At 48.3% G+C, this 18,635-nt stretch overlaps 1 protein-coding gene across 1 annotated transcript; it reads right to left on the bottom strand.

The window, feature by feature from the left end:
- Window positions 1–277: 277 nt before the first annotated feature.
- Window positions 278–5,698, bottom strand: Nxnl2 (nucleoredoxin like 2). The gene is made up of 2 exons (XM_048447900.3): window positions 4,968–5,698; window positions 278–866 (listed from the first exon to the last, which is right to left on the bottom strand). Exons 1-2 carry the CDS (start codon window positions 5,267–5,269, stop codon window positions 698–700), a joined length of 471 nt encoding a protein of 156 aa, XP_048303857.2. The 5' UTR covers window positions 5,270–5,698; the 3' UTR covers window positions 278–697.
- Window positions 5,699–18,635: the final 12,937 nt, after the last annotated feature.

Below are 18,635 nucleotides of genomic sequence, written 5' to 3'. Positions count from 1 at the left end.
AAAAAAAAGAGGAGGGAAGAAGGTTGTGGGAGGAAATAAGTCTTCCAAAGAGAAGAAAAACAAGAAGAAGAAGGAAGAGAAGGAGGAAGAAAAGGAGAAAGAGAAAAAAGAAAGAAAGAGGGAAAGAGAGAAAAGACAAAGGTTAGAAAAATCTTCCAAGACCAAGTACGTAGTTAGCACCACCCCCTCAGGTGAATGCCAGCTTAAGCACAGTGTTTACAGACTCGTCCTTCTGTTGATGCACGGTTTGGAAGGAAAAACAAGAAAACTGAGCTGCTCAAGGTGTGGGTACTGGTTTATTAAACTACACATTCTACAAATGTGATTAATAAATATGCTTACCAAGGCATCACTAAAATGTGATATGTCATCAGAAAATGCCATCCCCTCATAGATCAATTTACCAAAGACGCCTGTAGGAATGAGCATCTTGCATAGATTTTTTTGATAGCACACTGTCGATGTGTCCTGGGGCCTAGGCACAGGTGGAGAAAGCTATAAAAATAAAAGTCCACACCAGAGGAACTCTAATACCCGCAGAGGGAGGGTATATTTCTTTCCTGGGCAGCATCTGCTTTTTGTCCTACTTTGGTGCCACTACTATGAAATTCCCCAACAGAGAAAAGAACAAGCAACTCCCTCTTCGAAGGTGTTTGGTCTGCGCTTGCAGCAATCGCCTGCCCTGGTCCCTCCAGATTCACCCCAAGAAGTTCTGGAAAACATCAGCTGCTTCCACCCAGTTCTGAAAGCAAGCTAACCCGCGCTCCCGGATCTGTTTCCGCCCTTTGTTGGTGATGACGGCTCCATTCGGTTTGATGACCACCAGCTTGGGGATGACTGTGATGTCGTACCTCTTCTTCAGTTCACTAAAGACAGGAGAGCAGAAGGTTAGCACGGCTGCAGGTCTGAGAAGAAGGGACTGTGTGTCTAGGTTCTGTGCAAACTCCGCCGTTTTATAGAGAGATGTGAATTCCCTTCAGTTTCAACATCCACAAGGGATCCAGGAACCAGTTCCCTTTAGATATATAAATTTCATGTTGAAGATACAATGAAATTCTTGTGGTACTATAAATAAATGCAATTATCTAAAACTCAAGTAGCGTGTAGTTCCTTCTACTCGATGAGGCAGCGGGATTGCTTTAGCTCATGCAGTTGTGACCAGCTTGGGCAACAGAAGGAGACTGTGAGACCTCATCTAAAGAGGACTTGGAACAAGGTTGAGCCTTGGATTCAGGAGCCAGGGAAGTGGAGACCTGGGAGACCTAGAGATCTGAATCAGAGAACCCCAAGCCGCTGCCTACCCAAGAAATGAAGTCCAGGCTGGTCTACTCTTCTACTGTTCCAAACATGTCAGCGGGCAGGAGAGGTTCCCCAACACCCAGCCACATCCTAAGAAGGCAGGCAGAGGGTGGGCTGGCACAAGGGAAAGATGCCTGCTAGGTACCTTGGAATCTGTCCACATCCGGCCCTTGAGGACCAGCATGGCAAGGAGGTCACTGTAAGATCTTCAAGGGTTCTCTTGGGAGGGGCACCCTATAGCATGCCTGCCTGCAGCTGCTTTGAGACCTGGTTCTGCCGCTGATGCATAACTGTAAAGCCCATGCTCGGGAGGCTGAGGCAGGAGGATCTCTCCCTAGACAGATAATCTCAGTCACTGAGAATGGGGTAAGATGGAACCGGCACTCTGAGAAAATGCCTGCAGGGAGCACTGGTTCATGCCCCTGCAATCCTTCTCATGCTAACAGGCCCTCTTCTCAGTCACCTGCACCGGGACATCCGCGCAGACGAGACCGCTCCAGACAGCACCCAGATCTCATTTCAGGGACACACTGGTATTAAACAGAGGCCTCTCTGGACTGAACACAGTATCTGTTGCTGTGTCAGGGGACGGGGCTACACTGGAATGCAGCCACAGAATTTGGAAGGCAAGGTAAGGGCTCGGGGTGTTTCCTTCCTACAGGCGTACCAGCCTCCAGCCATGCCACGGTAATCTCAGGCACGAGTGATTTTCTCGGTAGTAGAAATTCCCTTCTCCTCCCTCAGGTGGCTCTTCAGGAATTGAGGACAGTAGTAGGTAACAGAGGCTTCTGAGGGAAAGCTACAGAACGGTCCCTTCCTGGGTCACTTCCCAGTTGAGGCCTCTGTGAGCTTCCTGTGCCTTGCCCCCCACAGCAGAGAGCAGCTCCCCCAAACACCTCCGGGATGTTCCATGAAATGCTCCCTTCTCCCCAGTGGTGGCCCCTTTCCTTTGGCCCATGACCTGTTTCCAAAAATCCAAGCTGACTTAGCATCCCCACAGAATATTCTACTTTCTGGTTTGCACAGAAAAACATCAACGTTGAGGAAGGAAGGACAAAGACAGATAACTACGCTTGCAAAAGGAAAATCCCTCTAGAAATGAAGACCAGGCGAGCCAGGCCAACCTGGCTCACAGGGGCTCATTTGTCCTCACCCGGAGTACAAAGGCTCGGGAGCAGATGAGTGAGGAGGGAAGAAATCTACGCGGTCTCCAGAGTAACACCCTTCTCAAGGGAGTCAGGGTACAGATGGGGCGGCCAGTCACCCTGGTAAAGGACTTCAGCCAAGGCACAAAGAGAGACCCCAGGAGAACTGGACTCTGCCTCGGCAGCACATCTGGGAATTAGGGCATAGGCCAGCACGCTGATCTGTCACCAGCTGCCCCTGCGAGGAGCCTGGGATGGTTAGTATCGATTGTCAGTTTGGCAGGATCTACAGTCACCTAGGAGGCAAACTTCTGGACAAATTTGTGGGGAGACTTGTAGATTGTTTTAACTGAGTTCAAAAGAACCCCATTAACAGTGGGAGGCACCATTCCACGGGCTGGGGTCCTGACTGGATGAACGGAAAGGACAAAGTAAGTTTGGCACCAGCGTTGCTTTCTCTCTGGCTCCACACTGCAGGCACAAAGTGACCCACTTCCTCATGCTTCTGCTACAGTAACAGACCACTTTCAAACTGTGAAGCCAAATAAACCCTTCTCCCTTAGTTTCTTTTATTCCGTGGGAAGGGCGGTGCACCGAGGCCGGAGGGATACAGCGGGTGTCTTTTGACTCCCCGCGTTATTCTCTGGAGATAGGTTTTTCCCACTGAACCACTGCGGCTGGCTGTTTCAGCCAGACTGGCTGGCCAGCGCGTTCCCAGGATCCGGCTGACTAGATCCATCCATTGCCGGGGTGTTGGTTACAAGTACATGCAGCCATGTCTGCTTTTTGTTTTAATTTAAGTGCTGGAGATTTGAACTCACAGCTTCACACTTGCCGTCTTATTCATTGAGCCTCCGCCCCAGCTTCTCTGCAGTTGGTTTGTCAAATATTTTACCACTGCAATTAGAAAGGGAATAAATACAGATCCCTTTCACAGATGAGGTCAACCCATTCTTCACACATCTCTTTACTCAGCCATAAAACTGCTTTCCCACAATCCTCATGGGGAACCGAGAGCCTTAGTCTCTGGGGGTAGGGATGGGGGTGGAACCTGAGCTCTCTGCCTAATTACCAACACCATCACCATCTCAGCTGCAAAACAAGTGTGTCCTTTCACAAGCTATGCATAATTGAGTGCCTGCAGTAGTCGGACCCCATTTCAAATCTCATCACGCAAAGCCCTCCTCAAGTGCGTCCTCAGACAAAGGTAATCAGCTGTCACTTAGACTTACTATCAATGGGATTTTCATGGTGCTGGCGTGAGTGAGGTCTCATAACCTCCAAAGCTAAGCAGCTTCCCCTGGGCTCTCCACCTCCCCGGGAATCACCAAAGAGAATGAGTTTAGGAAAAGCAGGGGAGATGGCTCAGTCAGTAAAGTGCTTTGCAAGCATGCAGACATAGAGTCAGACCTCGAAACCACATAAAAAGATGGTTCACTTGTAATCCCAGAGCTGGCGCGGGAGTCGGGAGGTGGGGCGGTGAGCAGAGACTGGTGGATCCCGAGCTCCCTGGCCCACCAGCCTAGCCAACTCAGTGATTTCCAGGACAGTTAGAGACCCTGTCTCAAAAAGCAAGGTGGATGACATTTGAGAAATAACGCAGAGATTGTCCTCTGATCTCTACTGGCATGCACCCACAAATGCACCCACAAACAAACACAGAATAAGAGTTGTTATGAATCTACGGAATGTCGCAAAGTTGCCTATGCTTCGTTTTTTCAGAAAGGACTCAGGTAGCACCCGCAGCTGGATAACAAGCCCAAGACCCAGAACCAGAGGATACCCATAAACTGACATCTGTTTTAGAAGGGGGCGGGGTGGGGGCGTGTGCTGAGACCTCCATCTGAACTCTCCCATCACAGGAGATACCACCACCACCACCACCACCACCACCGTGGTGCTCCCAGTACCGGGCCATGCTTTGCTCTTTCCTGGGACTCTTTTCGTTGAACTCTCCAGCCTCGCCTGCTCTAACATCTGCCCATCCCTCCCTCTTTCCTCCTACACGTATTGCAATAGCGTTCATATTACTGAAACTCATAGTTACCGAACCTCATCGTTATCAGTAAAACTAAAATCACAAAGATGGTCAACACCTCCCGCTCTGGGCCCCGCCCCTTCCCCAGAGTACCCGCCCCCAAAGCAGCTCTGTGGACACAGGCTGCGATCAGCAGCTCCCACTCAGGTCGGTGGCTTCCCTCCCTTCCTCCTGAACACTTATCAAGAAGACTAGCTAAGAGATGCAAGCTAGCATCAGGACCAGCCCCGGAACTCCTGGGGCGTGGGGATTTCTGAAACCCCAAACGTGAAAGGCAGAAGCACTGCAGGGCTGGATTCCCGTGGATGCTGAAACCAAAACTCCGTGGAGTTGACCCGCACTGGGGTCGATTTTTTCTGAACAGGACAAAAGGCGGGGTAGGAAGTTAAGGACCAGAGTCTGAAAGAGCAGCATGGTGAAGGAGAGGAGGTCTGGACGAGCCAGAGCTCCGGCCCGGTGCCCATGTCCACCGGGTCCCCACTCACTGCCTGTAGGGGTCGTGGAAGGGCAGTGCCAGCCAGGCGCCGTGCAGCTCGCGCATGAAGTCCAGCATCTCCTCGGCGCTGCCGTCCGCCGACACGAACACCACCTCGAAGGGTGCAGGCCGCCGGGCCTCGCTCACCAGCGCCGTGTAGAAGTCGCAGAGCAGCGGCGTGAAGTCGCGGCTGGGGGCGCATCGGCCCGCTGCAAAGTACAGGGCTACCACCTTGTTCTGTAGCGCGGTCTCCGCCTCCACCACCGCGCCCTCGCGGGTCACCAGACGCCGCCCACTCAGCACGTCCACCATAGCTCTGGACCCCTGGCTTGTGGAAGACACCACTAAGAGACCAGTCCCTGGGCTATGCTGCCACCCGTCTGTGGGCAGAGCACGCAGAACCTCTCGCAGCAACCGGCGCCTTGCAGCCCCGCCTCTCGCGGAGCAGCTCACCTTGAGCCCACGGGAGGAGCTAGCATTCTCCAGTTATTCCAGAAGCAGCGGCCGCAGCAGTGACAGCTGGGTGCCCTGCTCCAGAAGCAGTCACGCTATCAACCCCTCCTACCTTCTACTCTACCCCATCCTGTCTTGCCTACCCACGACCCCCTCTACTCACCAGCGCCCCTCATCATCCACCTGAGCCCTGTCCCGCTCCAGCTCGCCCACCTACGTCCTGTCTCGCTCACCCAGGACCTGTCCAGACACCCAGGACCTGTTCAGCTCCGCCATATCCCACCCCACGCAAGCGCCCCATTCCACCCCACCGAGTACACCCCTGTGCTGTTCCGCGGCACCGAGTTCTGTCCCGCCCACCAGCCCCGCCCCACCGCGTCCACAGGAGCCGGGCCCCACCCTTGTGCAAACCGCCCAGCTACATCCTACACCCGCCTACCCCGCCCACTAGGGCTTTGCCACGCCCATCCCCCCCCACCTCTCCAAACACGCCCCTCCGCTCTCCAGAAAAGCCTTACAGCTTTCCAGGCTGCAGCCGGCCATCTCTGACCCGCCCTCCCAAGCCAAAAGGCACGCCCTCTTTGCCTACGGACGCTCCAGTCCAGTCTAGAAGAAGCCTCTGAAGAGGAGTGAGTTAGGTGAAGAGCTATTCTGTCCCCTAGCCGGAATAGGCCGGCTGTAGAGAGCCAGGGCCCTTGTGTTCTGGGTGTGTACCTCCACCGCCTATATCCTGAAGTTCTGGAAGAAAATTGAGGGCAGGTCTCAATGTTGCACGAGTAGAGCCAGAGTATTAAAGCTGTGCAGACCCTGCACGGTTCCAGAAGTTTCTACAATAGAAACTTCTCCCTCAATCTCTTCTCAATCTCCCTGCCAAGCTTGAGGAGGAACTCTTGTGGGTCAGCATGTACCGGCACACCCAAAACCTCAGGAATCGAGATAAATAACTCCCAAGTGCTGTGTTTTAAAAATTAAAAAGTGGGGTCTGGAAAGATGGCTCAGAGTCGTTAAGAGAGCTGGCTGCCTGCTCTTGTCCTCAGCACCCCCGCAGTGGCTCACAAACTCTGTAACTCCAGTTCTAAGGGATCGGAATCTTTTGGCTTCCACAGGTAGCAGTCACACATGTGGTTCACATACATACGTGCAGGCGAAGCACTCAGACACATAAAAATAAAAAGTAATGCAAAAAGTTGCAGAAAACCATTAAAACTTTGAAGCAGTTGTAAGCGTCGAAGTTGCATTTTAAGTTTTAATTACTATGCCTTAGAGATCAATGGAACAAAAATGCTCTGATTGACAAGCCCCTTGCCCAGATAGTCCCTGAAATGCTGGAGGCGTTTGTTTATGGGCAATGACAAGCCACATATTTTCATCCCCCTAAACAAGTTTGTTTGACCCAATCCATACTGGCTGTAAGTGATCAAGTATCACCTGTGAATTTGCCTGGCGTGAGTGAGAAGGAAGCATGAAGCAACAAACCCACTTAGGAGTTTATTAGAGGAGACGTGCACAGGCCTGGTGAAGTCGGTGTGCAGAGAGGGCTGAAGATGGTACATCCAGCTTTTAAGGGCTGCCTAGCACATGCGCTCAGGTGGATGATGTAGCTACATCATACGCAGATGACAGAGCTCACATGCGTGTGAGGGCTTACGTAGCTCCGTCATACGTAGGTGATGCAACCATGCCGCACATATTTTTGCCTGAGAGCTTGTCCGCACGTGTGTGGTCCTGGAACCTGGAAGTGCCAGCCGTGCTGGCTAGCTAAAATCATAACATTTCACTCTTTTGTTTATTATAAAATTTGGGGAGTTTGGGGTCTTTAAAGGGTGGGAATGAGGTGTCGTCAGGTCTCTCGTGACTGCTTCCTGTTGATTTTGTGGGCATCGTCAGGTCTCTTGAGACTGCTTTTTGCTGATTTTGTGGGCATCGAAGAGTTGAGGTGCTTGACCATGTCCTGGGGTGGCTGATTACTTTTGTGTTTTGGGGGGCTCTGTGGAACTGGCTGGCTGGCAGCTTGGACCTCGCAAGATGCTGTAAAGGCAGAAAACTATGACTGGACAAATTTTAGATCCCGGTGATTAAGGGAAGAGAGTCCCAAGATGGAAGGAAGATGGAGGTTTTGAGGGGAGGGGTGGAGGAGGGAATTTCCCAGGAGTTTCCGAGACCAGGAATGATAAGGGAAGAATTAAATAATACTTATCCTGGGCGAGTCTGGTCCGTTTAGATAGGTCCAATTGGCTCCCTGGAGCTTTTGAAAAAAATAAATTTTAGACATATTAAAAGCTTATGAACATATAGCTAGACATCACCCAGATGTGGAGCAGGTTCGACAAAACCCCAGTATTCTCCCATCCAGGGCATATAGCTAGACATCACCCACCCATTTGTTTCTGGTTCTGATTGGAAAGTTTTTGTTTCCCATGAAAAGTTTTGCTTGTCTTCTTAGGAAGTTTTGTCTATTTTTCTCAAAAGTTGCGTCTCCCTGTTTTGTTGGAAAGTTTTGTCTTTGTTTTCTGGTGTGTTTGTAAGTTTTGTTGCAAACATGGAACTGAGACAGAAATGGATCAGATATTTTTGCTGCTGTTGTGTGCCAGCTGCCAGTGACCACGTGGCTGCATTTATGGTTGGGGCTCAGAATTTATCTCTGAGCTCTCTGGTCACTGGCTTCAGATTAGCAGGAAGGAGTTTGGGTGTCTTTCTAGTGTAGATAACAATACACTTGCTTCATACTATTCTATTTTATTTGAAGGCTGGATCTAGAGTTGATTTGTGGCTCTTCCTTCACTAGACCCAAACATATTTATTAATTTTCGTTCTTAAGCCTTTGCCGGACCATTTCCAGGGAACTTGGATATGGACCTGGCCAGTATTTGATTAAAGCTTGTTTCAAATTTGGCTTTACATATTGCAGTGGTCTTATTCTCAATCAGTGGGGTACACAGCGGTGAAAGAAACCAACAGATAGAATCCAAGAATACGCCATTTTGGTGCGCTGTTTAATTTTGCATTGAAAGCACTTGGAAAACAGCAAACACAGAAGAGATTTCCTTTGCCCTTCCCCGTAGCTGCCTGCAGGCGGGTTTGCCCAGGGAACTGGACTGCCATGAACAGAGATTCATCAACCAGAGAAGATGGACTTTCACAGGCCGCAGACAAACTGCCAGAGCCTCCTCAATCTCCTGTGTATCCCTCCAAGGACCTGCTGATCTCCAGCAAGTGAACTGCACCTGCCTTTCCCCCACGAGGGCAGAATATAAGCCCTCAGCTCTCATCACACCCATGGGTAGTCACTCTTCTGTTCCCACATCAACAGTTAATAATGTGGTTTTTCTCCCATGCACCTGCCAAGTGTCAGCTAATTCAGAAGCCACTGTGGAATGTCTGTCCAGCCTGAGTCTGGGAGCCTTCAGCTTCTCTCCCCGACCATCGGCCAAGTCATCTACGGGAAGGATAGGACTCTACACTGCCTGGGTGCACACCCTGGGGAGTCCCCCCTCAGAGCTTCAGTGGCCTGTGTTGAGACATAGAAAGATCTTGCCTTTCTATGTAGAAACAAACTTCAAGCCACCAAGATGGCTCCATGGCTTAACCTGTTTGTGGTTAAGCTCTAAGCCTGACCGCCTGAGTTCAATCTCCTGCTCTCAGTAGAAGGAGCAATCTTACTCCCAAGTTGTTTTCTGACTCCAATACGCAAACCATGGCATGCACACGCACACACACACACACACACACACAACAATAACAATAAATAAAATAAAAATTAAAGATAAAAGTTCAGGACTTAAAGAGTTCGAGCTCCAAGCAAAGCTTCAAGTCTACCAATTAAGCAGAAGGACAAACACTTAAGCAAAGTCAAATGCAGACATGAGGACAAGAACCACCAGTGTAGACAGGATCTAGGTAGGGGCTTTCATAGCTACACTGTTAAAAGGTTCTCTATCAACCAAGGCTGCGGGAGAATTTTAAAGTGTTGGTCTTATTTCCTTACAGTAAGATGCTGGGCTTTGTTGTTGTTTTAGGTTTATTTCCGTCTTGTTTGTGTCTCTCTGTTGTGCAGGTGCCACGAGAAGTCAGAAGAGAGCATTGGCTGTCCCAGAGCCGCAGTTATGCCGGCAGCTGTGAGCCATGTGGTGTGGGTTTCTGAAATGGAACTCTAGTCCCCTGCCAGAGCGGGGAGGCCTCTTATCGGCTGAGCCATTTCTCTAAGCCCACACATTTTTTTCTTTAGGTGACATTATAAGGTGATTCACGAACAGGGAGGTATCCAAGGGGAAAATGTGGTTACTATAAACCTTGAACCAAAACAACTTTTAAAAATCAAAGTAATTTTGCTAAGACCCAAGAAAGAGACCCAAGCATGTTCACTGGATGTCTTAATCATCCTGCAATATTTTCAGGGAGTGTTCTTTGTGTGTGTAGTTTCTGTGGGGGGGAGTCTCCAGCGAGCTGTGTCAGAACTGGTGACTCAGCCAGACGTAGATGGCGAGGGTATGGGGCTCTTCCCTTCCCACATTTGCCTGTTTCTAGTCTTTCTGTCTGATCTAATCCCCAGATTACCTTCCAGGCCAGAGAATCAAAACACAAAGCAGGCCGAGGACATTGCTCAATTGGCAGAAGGCTTGCTTGTCCTCCATGCACAAGGCCCCGAGTTTCATCCTGTACACCCTATAAACCAGGTACGGTGGCGTGTTCCTGTAATCCCAGCACTTGGGAGGTGGAGGCAGTAGGATCAGTTCAAAGTGAGTGAGGTCATCCTGGGCTATGTGAGACCTTATTGGGGAGAAAGAAGAAGAGAGGGAGGTATTTTGAACACTGTATGAAAGAAAAGAGCCAGAGGGAGGAATGTGACTTGACATGCAGGGCCAGAGGGGTCCAGGCGACAAGCTTGAAAGACTCGCTCTCATCTCAGCACTGGATAACACAGAAATAGCCGAAGGTCTTCTACTGCGGGCACAGCCTGTCTGGTGTTGGTCACGTGGGCTTAGCCAGGGAAAGGGGATGGGATCTTCGAAGCTGTTCCATGATGGTTCGTGGTCCTTTTGGAAATGGGAAGGGCACAGACAACTGGAAGGGATTGGGAGGAGCTGTGAGCAGTTTACATTTTGCATACAGAGCCCTGACTTAAGCTAAAATTCCTGAAGGAGAGGGTGGATGGCAGGGAGGGGACTAGATGAGGACCAAAGTGGGAACATCCTTCCTAAGGGACAGTATGGCCCAGCTCAGAGACCTCATGTGCTGTGGAGAGCCAGGTACTCCAAGCAAAGGAGTCCTCTGAAATGGTAAGATCCTAAAGGAACAGGCTCACTCCCCCTCACCCCCAGGACATCTGCCTTGCCCGGGGCTGGTGTGAGCCCAGAAAGAGCTCCGTCAAGTGTGCCCAGAGAGCTGGACAATTTGGATAAAGTCCCTCTTCTTAAGGTCACGGCTGACTAGACTACTCCAAGGCAGCCAGTCTTCGAGGGGATCTTCTTGAGACCGGCCCAGCTACACACCACTGCGATCTGCTCCAATCCCACTTTCCCCCTCAGCTAACGTGGGAGAAGGAGTCAGGACAAGTCAGTTCACCAAACTTCTGCCAGGCTTTGCCCGCCCTGCAGGAACGCAGGGAACGGGTTTGACGTTGGCATGAGCAGCTTCCCCGTCTAGACTCCTCACCTCTCATCCAGCCACGGTGGCCATGGAAGGTCCAGTTCCACTGCCGGCTGGTGAAGCTGGAGCCTGCAATGGAGGAGCTTCACTGGCAGCAGGTTTGGAGTGGAAAAGATCTACTCAAATTCTATCTGCCAATGTTCACAGTTCACAAGTTAAATGGACTTCCACGTGTCTTGGTTTGGCCTTGCCAGGTAGACACCTAAAGGCCATCAGTTCTTGCAGTGAAGAGGACTCTGTTTTGGTGTAGCCCGTAGGTCTTCAGGCACCAGTGTAAACTTCTCAGGGGATTTCTGGTCAGAAGCCACGGGAGTGGTGGAGAACATTTCTGTTCTCCGTATTCTTAGGAGAGGCTACCTTCTTCCCTTGTTTGGGGAGTGAGGCAAAACAGGACCCGTGAAAACAGACTTTCGAGTTAGTGATTTAGTCTATCCACTGTTTTAAACACTAGTGTGCAGACAGTCAGGGTGAAGCTCAGAGCTAGAGTTTGTTTAGCGAGTGCAGGGCTCTGAGCTACATCCCCAGGACTGTGAAAAAATATTACTCATAAATTAAACTCTGCCCTGTCATACATATCTGCTGTCATATTCCATTTTCTTGCCATTAATATATTTTTCTTCTTTTTGGTGGGGGGCAGGGCCTCAGATATCCAGGCTACCTCCAACTCTGTAGTCCAGGATGATCCTGAACACCTGACCTTCCTGCCTCCACCTCTCAAGTACTAGGATTTCAGGTGGATACCACCATCCTTGGTTCATGAACCTAGCTAGCACTTCATGCACGTGAGGCAGTTCCTCTACCACCTATATTCCTGACCCTCTTGTGCTGGCATTGGTCCAATAGCACAGATTAGGAGGCTAAAAAGAAACTTCTTTTAGCTCATGGCTAAAAGAAGATGCAACAGGGACTTGTGTCTTGTGATGGCCTTGTTTCTGGCAGAGGGCCAAGGCCCCGCAGCACATCCTCATAGCAAAAGACAGAGCCTGTGAGTCTTTGAGCCCCTTCATTCTCCTCCTTTTCAAACCATAACTGAACAGTGCTGGGGAAGTGGCTCAGTTGGTTGAGCAGTAGCTCAACATGCAGGAGACTCTGGGTTCCACCCTTAGCACTTCAAGTAACAAAGATATTAATAACTAAAAAAATTACTATTGGCAAATGTTTCTTGTCCACAATAATGGCTCTCATGATATTTTCATTTTATGTGCATCCTGTACTTTGGCCATTTCCACCCTCTCTCCCTTTTCTTATATAGCCACTAGGATTTAATCAATGGCATTCCTAGCCCTCATGATCCACTTCCCCCCAGTCCTTCTACGTAACATTATCTGATTAAGTTTCTGCCCTTGTAATAACTCACTAGAGGCATTATTTCTCAGCACAGGAACCTTTGAGGACACTCAAAGCATATCCAGTCATAGCACTGAGTTGTTTGTTTGAGGCAGGGTCTCCTGTAGCCTCAGCTGGCCTTGAACTTCTGATCCTGCTGCCTCTCCTCCTGAATGCAAAGGTTCTATGCCTGCACTACACACCTGGTTTACACGGTGCTGGGGACTGAACCTAGGGCCTTGAGCGTGCTAGGTAAGAACTCTACCGACCGAGCCACTTCTCCAGCCCAAGCCTCAGCATTCTTAGGTCACTTTCATTCCCTCCTGTCTGACCATAGCTATGACCAGGACTGTATCTCTAAGCTTTAGACTGTATCTACTTCCTTCCAAGTAGGCTGCTCTGATTCCATTTTGAGCCTGCCTAAACCAGTCTGCGCGAAGAATCGTGCTAAGTCACCCATCCCCACTGCTATCTGATCACTTTGACCTGCCTTAAGCAAAAATGAGATTAAGTGGGTACAGCAAGAACCATCCCCCAAGAAAATGTGTGAAACATGAGCCATGACCATGGCTGTTTGACTTGAAACATTTTCCTTCTCATCACCAGGCTGTGCATGTGATTATAGTGGCCTGTTCATTTCTAGAACCACTTATGACTATACAAATACAGTTGGGGAATTTTATCAGATTAGCATAGCAAACAAATTATATACCTAAGGGTGCAGACAGCACACTCTGAATTTCCTGGTTTTAAAATCTTCATGCTTGAGTTATTTATCTCTATAAACACAGTTTGTGTTCCCAGGAATTGACACCGTGAGGTCTTCATGACCTGTGTTCAGAAGAATGGTTCATCTGTTCCTGGAAAAAGACCCTGGCATGAAAACCAGAAGTCTGAGTTCGTTGGTGACTAACTGTGGGTCCTTGGATAGTCAGTCTGATTAGCTTCTTCCCAGGCATGCTTTTGGATGATTCTAGAAGCAGTTGGACTATTGTCACAAGATGGATTCAAACAGAAAGGAGGAGCCAAAAAAACTGGCTTCTCATTGTTCATCATCTTGATTGTCAACAGAGAGACCTCTGGCCCCCACACATATGTGCACACACACCGAAACACACGAATACCATAAACATACTGAAAACAAAAATAGTCTTGAATCTGGCTTAGGTTTCATCCCTAACACTGCAAAAATAAGTAAGTAACTAAGAGGGGGCTGCTCTTCTCGAGGCTGAGTTAGGTTCCCAGCATTCCCAGCACCTGTGTCAGGCAGCTCACAGCCACCTATTGCTCCAGCTCCAGGGAATTCCATGCCGCTGGCCTAGGCAGGCACCTGCACTCACATGCTCGCACCCACACGCAGACACACATACCTACACATAATTCAACATAACACAGAGAAGTCCTTAAAAAATACATGAGAATTATTGGAACCCCAAAGCACTCTATTGGGCAAGGGCCTGCAGTTTTCACAGACACTGCGATCTGAGCCTGCCATTCCCACAGCAAAAACAGCACAGACACGCCTTCCCATGTCCCCCTTAGAAAGAAAAGCACAGATATGTCTCCCAGGTTTCCCTCAAGCAGCTCAGACATGCCCTTCCATGTCTTCCTCAAGCTTGGCCAGTGAGGTATCTGATCTTTTGGAATGAGGCTTTAGTCCTTGATAAGAGAGTAACAATGTCTGGGGAACCGTTGGGAAGAAGAAAAAGAGCGGGAGGTGTGTAAGAAAACTTAATAGGGAAGAATATGATTGAAATACATTATATACAGGTATGAAAATGCCATAATGAAACCCATTATTATATATAGTTTATACTACTAAAAACATCAAAAAGCAGAGCCCCTTGCTTGGTGCAGCCCTCACTTCTTGAGTTCATTTTATTCTGATTTTATGTTTATTTACTTGGGGGAGGTAAATGTCAAAGAACAACTTCCAGGAGTCAGTTCTCTCCTATCATGTGGGCTCTAGGCCTGATGAAACCCAAACCATCGTACGTCCTCTTCCCGCCTTTGAATGCTGAGTGAGGGTGCGTTCCTGGAGCTGCTGACATACCAGCTACAGCAAAAAGCTAGATTTTCAGAGACATCTGCCCGGACCTGACACTGCTTAAAATCCAAAAAAGCCATGACCTGTCCTCTAGAGACCACTTCAAACAGTCCTTAAGTGTGTCCAACTCTTTGCTGATAAACTAACACTATGACCCCTAGAGGTCAGAACAGTTCTCCAAATAATACTAACATATTCCTCCTATCTCTTGTTTTCATTTATCTTGATAATGCTGAAGCCAAGCTGCGGAAAGAGCTGGTATGACTTTAATCAAGTCAGTGGTACTGAACTGTTATCAGTAACCAGGAGATGATTCACAAGGCACAGGACAGATGCAGTGTGCCATAATGCTACCATGGCTATGATACCACAAACACCGTGCCACAGACGTGTTAAGAACATACTCTGTCACACAGTGTGACTGCATAATCAGTGACTGCGCAGTGGCTTTCTCAAAGAAACACACGTGCAATTGAGTTGCCTGCTAAACTAGCCACTTTTTTCAAGTGACAGCCTTCCTTGAATAGACAATTGGTAGGTGAATCACACATATTTAGACCTGGGTAGTTAGTGGACATTATCTCAGGGATAAATACATTGGACCCATAAACTCAAGAAAAAGAAGTGATGTTACTTTTTTGTCTGTGACCCCATTTCATCCTTCAAACTTTAGCATTTGGATACACTTTACACAGGCCCAAGAGCTTGACACCTTCCCAATGACCTAAAGACTCCTTCTGAGATTGCTGGTGGCTTACTACATGTTAGAGAACAATCTTCTCAAACGCAAGGAGTCCTGTTGAGCCCAAGGGGGACTATCTTCCCTGAACAATCCTGTTTCTTTCGGCTTCAGTCAGCTGCACTGACTTCCACAGCAATTTCTAGACTCACCTGGAGTCGCCATCTTTATTCTCCAACCCATGGCGAACGACTACTGCTGTGGAAATGGCCAAATGACAACTCTGACTCAAGAGTCGTAGGCACAGCTGAGTGGGGCAGGGACCTGATTAACTGCAGCAGTAAGACCCACTGTAAATGTGGGAAGCAGCACCCCACGGCCTGGGGTCTCGGACTAAATAAAAAAGAGAAAGCTCCAGCAGAGTGTTGCAGTGGAAGCGTGCGGACCCATAACTCTGAGGATGATGGATTAAAAAAAAAAAAAAGAGGAGGAGGAGAAGGGAGGGGAGGAGAAGGAAGAAGGAGGAGGAGAAAGAAGAAGAGGAGGAGAAGAGGAGGAGGAGGAAGAGAAGGAGAAAAAAGCAAACGGAGTGGGAAGCATTCATCTCTGCCTTTGGGCCATAAATTCAAAGCGATCAGCTGCCTCAAGCCCTTGCTGCCACATCTTCCCCACCATAATGGGCTGTATCTTCAAACTGTGAGAAAAATAAGGCCCCTTTTCAGCTGCGTGATATCTTGCTACATCAACAAGAAAAGTAACTAGTTACACACTGGAAGGACATGCTCAGCGCTGCAGATGCTACAAGGAGAATATGTATTCTCCACGAGCCCGTCGACCCCTAAGCTCTGCCTGGGGACATCTCTCCAGCCGCACCACACTAGCCTGCAGGTCTAGAAGCAGTTTCTAAGCCTAGACGGCAGTCTCTGGAGAGTCAATGAGACTCAACCAACAGTTAACAAGCTGCCTACTAAGGCAAGCACAGTAAGAAAACAGGACCACCACCCTGGGACCATAGACTACCATGTTGCTACCTTCTCCTCCTATCAGAACACATCATTACAGGAAGTTCCTAGCTCTTTCCACGGGCCCTCCTTTCCCCTTTCTCACCTGCTCTTTCCACCCCCACCCCCACTAACACAAACACATGAAATATTTCTGCTTTGCCAAATACATCGGGTTGCCAGTAATTGAACCTCTAAGGGAAAAGTGGTTTTCCCTGGTGTGGAGAAAGTAAAAATAACATCAAACACTCAAATGGGATTGCTATGGAAGGGTTGGCTCCCTCTATTAACCTGAGAAGCCAGAATTATTTTTGCTTTTTTGTTTTTGCTGTGTCGGGGCTCAAAACCAGAGCCCTGTGAATGCCAAGCAAGCACAGGGCCACAGAGCCCCAGCCACATGTTGTTGTGAGTCCTAATTCAGGGCACTGAGGTCACTACAACACCCAAGACAAAAATGTCCCACTGACAGCCTCACGGGCCTGGTCCTTATAAACAGAAGGGTATTTGTTCTTGGGAGAGTCATGGGGAGACCAACCTCTGCCCTGCTGTGCTTCCCAACACACGCAGGAGATCAGGGGTCAGGATAGAATTAGGAACCCACAGTCACCATCAACAGCCAAGTTGCTGAAAAAGAATTACCACTGGCTTTCTTAGTTTTCCTTGATACATATACAAATTCTATAAAAATAAAAATGACACTATGGATGTAGATCTGTAGACAGACTGCTCACTCAGGAATCCACGGCACTACACAAACTTGGTGTGGTGTCCCTTGCCTCTAATCCTGGCACTCAGGAGGTAGACGTGGGAGGATCAGAAATTCACACCATCCTTGGTGACGTATTGAATTTGAGGCTATCTGGGCTATATCCCATCTTTACAAACAATGAACGGCTGCTCACTGCTACCGAGTTCTCATTGTAAAAAATTGTAATTTTATGGTCAAGACTGAAAAGTATACAAAGAGAAAATAATTCATTCTGATATTTCTAACTTCAAAACCTAAAGTATTTAAAATTCAGATCTAAAATTACAGGTTCATCAAACTTTTTTGGTCTTCTGAATGACTTCTGTATTTTGTGTTTTCTTCCCTGTCGAAAGCTCTGACTACGCTTTTCTCCAGGTATGTTTCCAGGCAAATCTAATAAATAATAAAACTAAGTAGGAACTGAGATTTGTGGTTTTGTCACTAGGATTCATTTGGCTGATGATCAAAATAGTGTTTATGAGAAAACTTGGTAGTCTGTATCTTTGAAGTCATCTCTCCTGGCCTCTTATTGACGCCTGTCTCTCTGGGTGGGTTTTGCTACTTAGTTTATAGCGGCAAGTAAATATATATGAGGCCTTTAAAATTATATTTCCTGCACTGAGTATTAATGACTATTTTTTTCTAGAGAGCATAAAATTGCTGATAATAATCTCATAACTATTAAAATACTTTAGCCATAATTAGAACCCCCCCTTCTTAAATTGTTTCTGTATTCCTTCAGAAAATGAGAGGATGACTGCAGGTGCCAGGAGCAGCCAGGGTCCCAGTCCCCTTGGAACTGAGACACCTGATGACGGTACTGGGAAGCCAAACTCGATTCCTTCACACCACCATGAGCTGTTATCCACCAGCCATTTCTCCAGCCCCAGCCTCTATACCCACTGCAGCAGCTGGGGATTGAACCTGGATCCCACAGATGAGGAAGCCGCCCACCACTGAGGTCCTTGGTTTACTAATACAGACTACACAACTTGGGCTGACCTTGACCTTACAATCTTCCAGTCTCAGCCTCCTGCAGTCCTTGGGTGCCAAGTCTGCCTGTGGCTTTTTGTTATCAACCTAACCTGGCTTTGCCTTCCCAAGTCACCTTGCCAGCTCTTGTTCGGTTTTTAGCTCATTAAGACCTGTGCCAGTCCAAAGTGTCTTTCTGCTCCCTTGGGCTTAAAGTCTTGTGTTCCTATTGAAAGTTAAAGACCATAAATATTGATGAAAATATTTGTTCAAGTTAAGGTATATTACAGCTTTTGTGACTGATTTTTCTTTTTGCAGTCTATCAAAGAACACATTTTCAAAAGGCTGAACTTTAAAGGTTGGGTAGCTTTTATGATCAATTCCTGTAACAGACACAGAGGACTTAAGAAGCATTCTACCACAAGGTGGCTGACTCTTGGGTTGGCTGCTTTGAACTTGTGTCTTGAAATATGACCTTGGTCCAATCAGTTTGATGACAGGCCACCGCTTCCATGGGGACCAACTGTTGACCTGCTGTCAGATTTGTACAGCAAGAGCCTCTGCTGTTCAGTCACCAGTCAGCTGTAGACTTTAGGACTCTGGCCAGCTGCTGAAACCCCCCTCTAACTTAGCTTTTCCAGGGCTCATTACAGATGGTAGTTCTCACCAAACGTGCTTCCCCTTTCCAGCTCAGCCAGGCCTTCTGTTCTCTCTCATTTTCTCATTTTCTAATAATGTTAAGTATATCTCACTTGATTGTATACCTTAGCCTTTCTCTAAGCCATTGCTTTTACCTCCACTATTCC

This window comes from Myodes glareolus, chromosome 14, assembly GCF_982192425.1.
Source record: "Myodes glareolus chromosome 14, mMyoGla1.1, whole genome shotgun sequence".
NCBI classification, from domain to species: Eukaryota; Metazoa; Chordata; class Mammalia; order Rodentia; family Cricetidae; genus Myodes; species Myodes glareolus.
The sequence above is the reverse complement of the archived record's forward strand: the minus strand, read 5'-3'. Positions and strand labels throughout refer to the sequence as shown.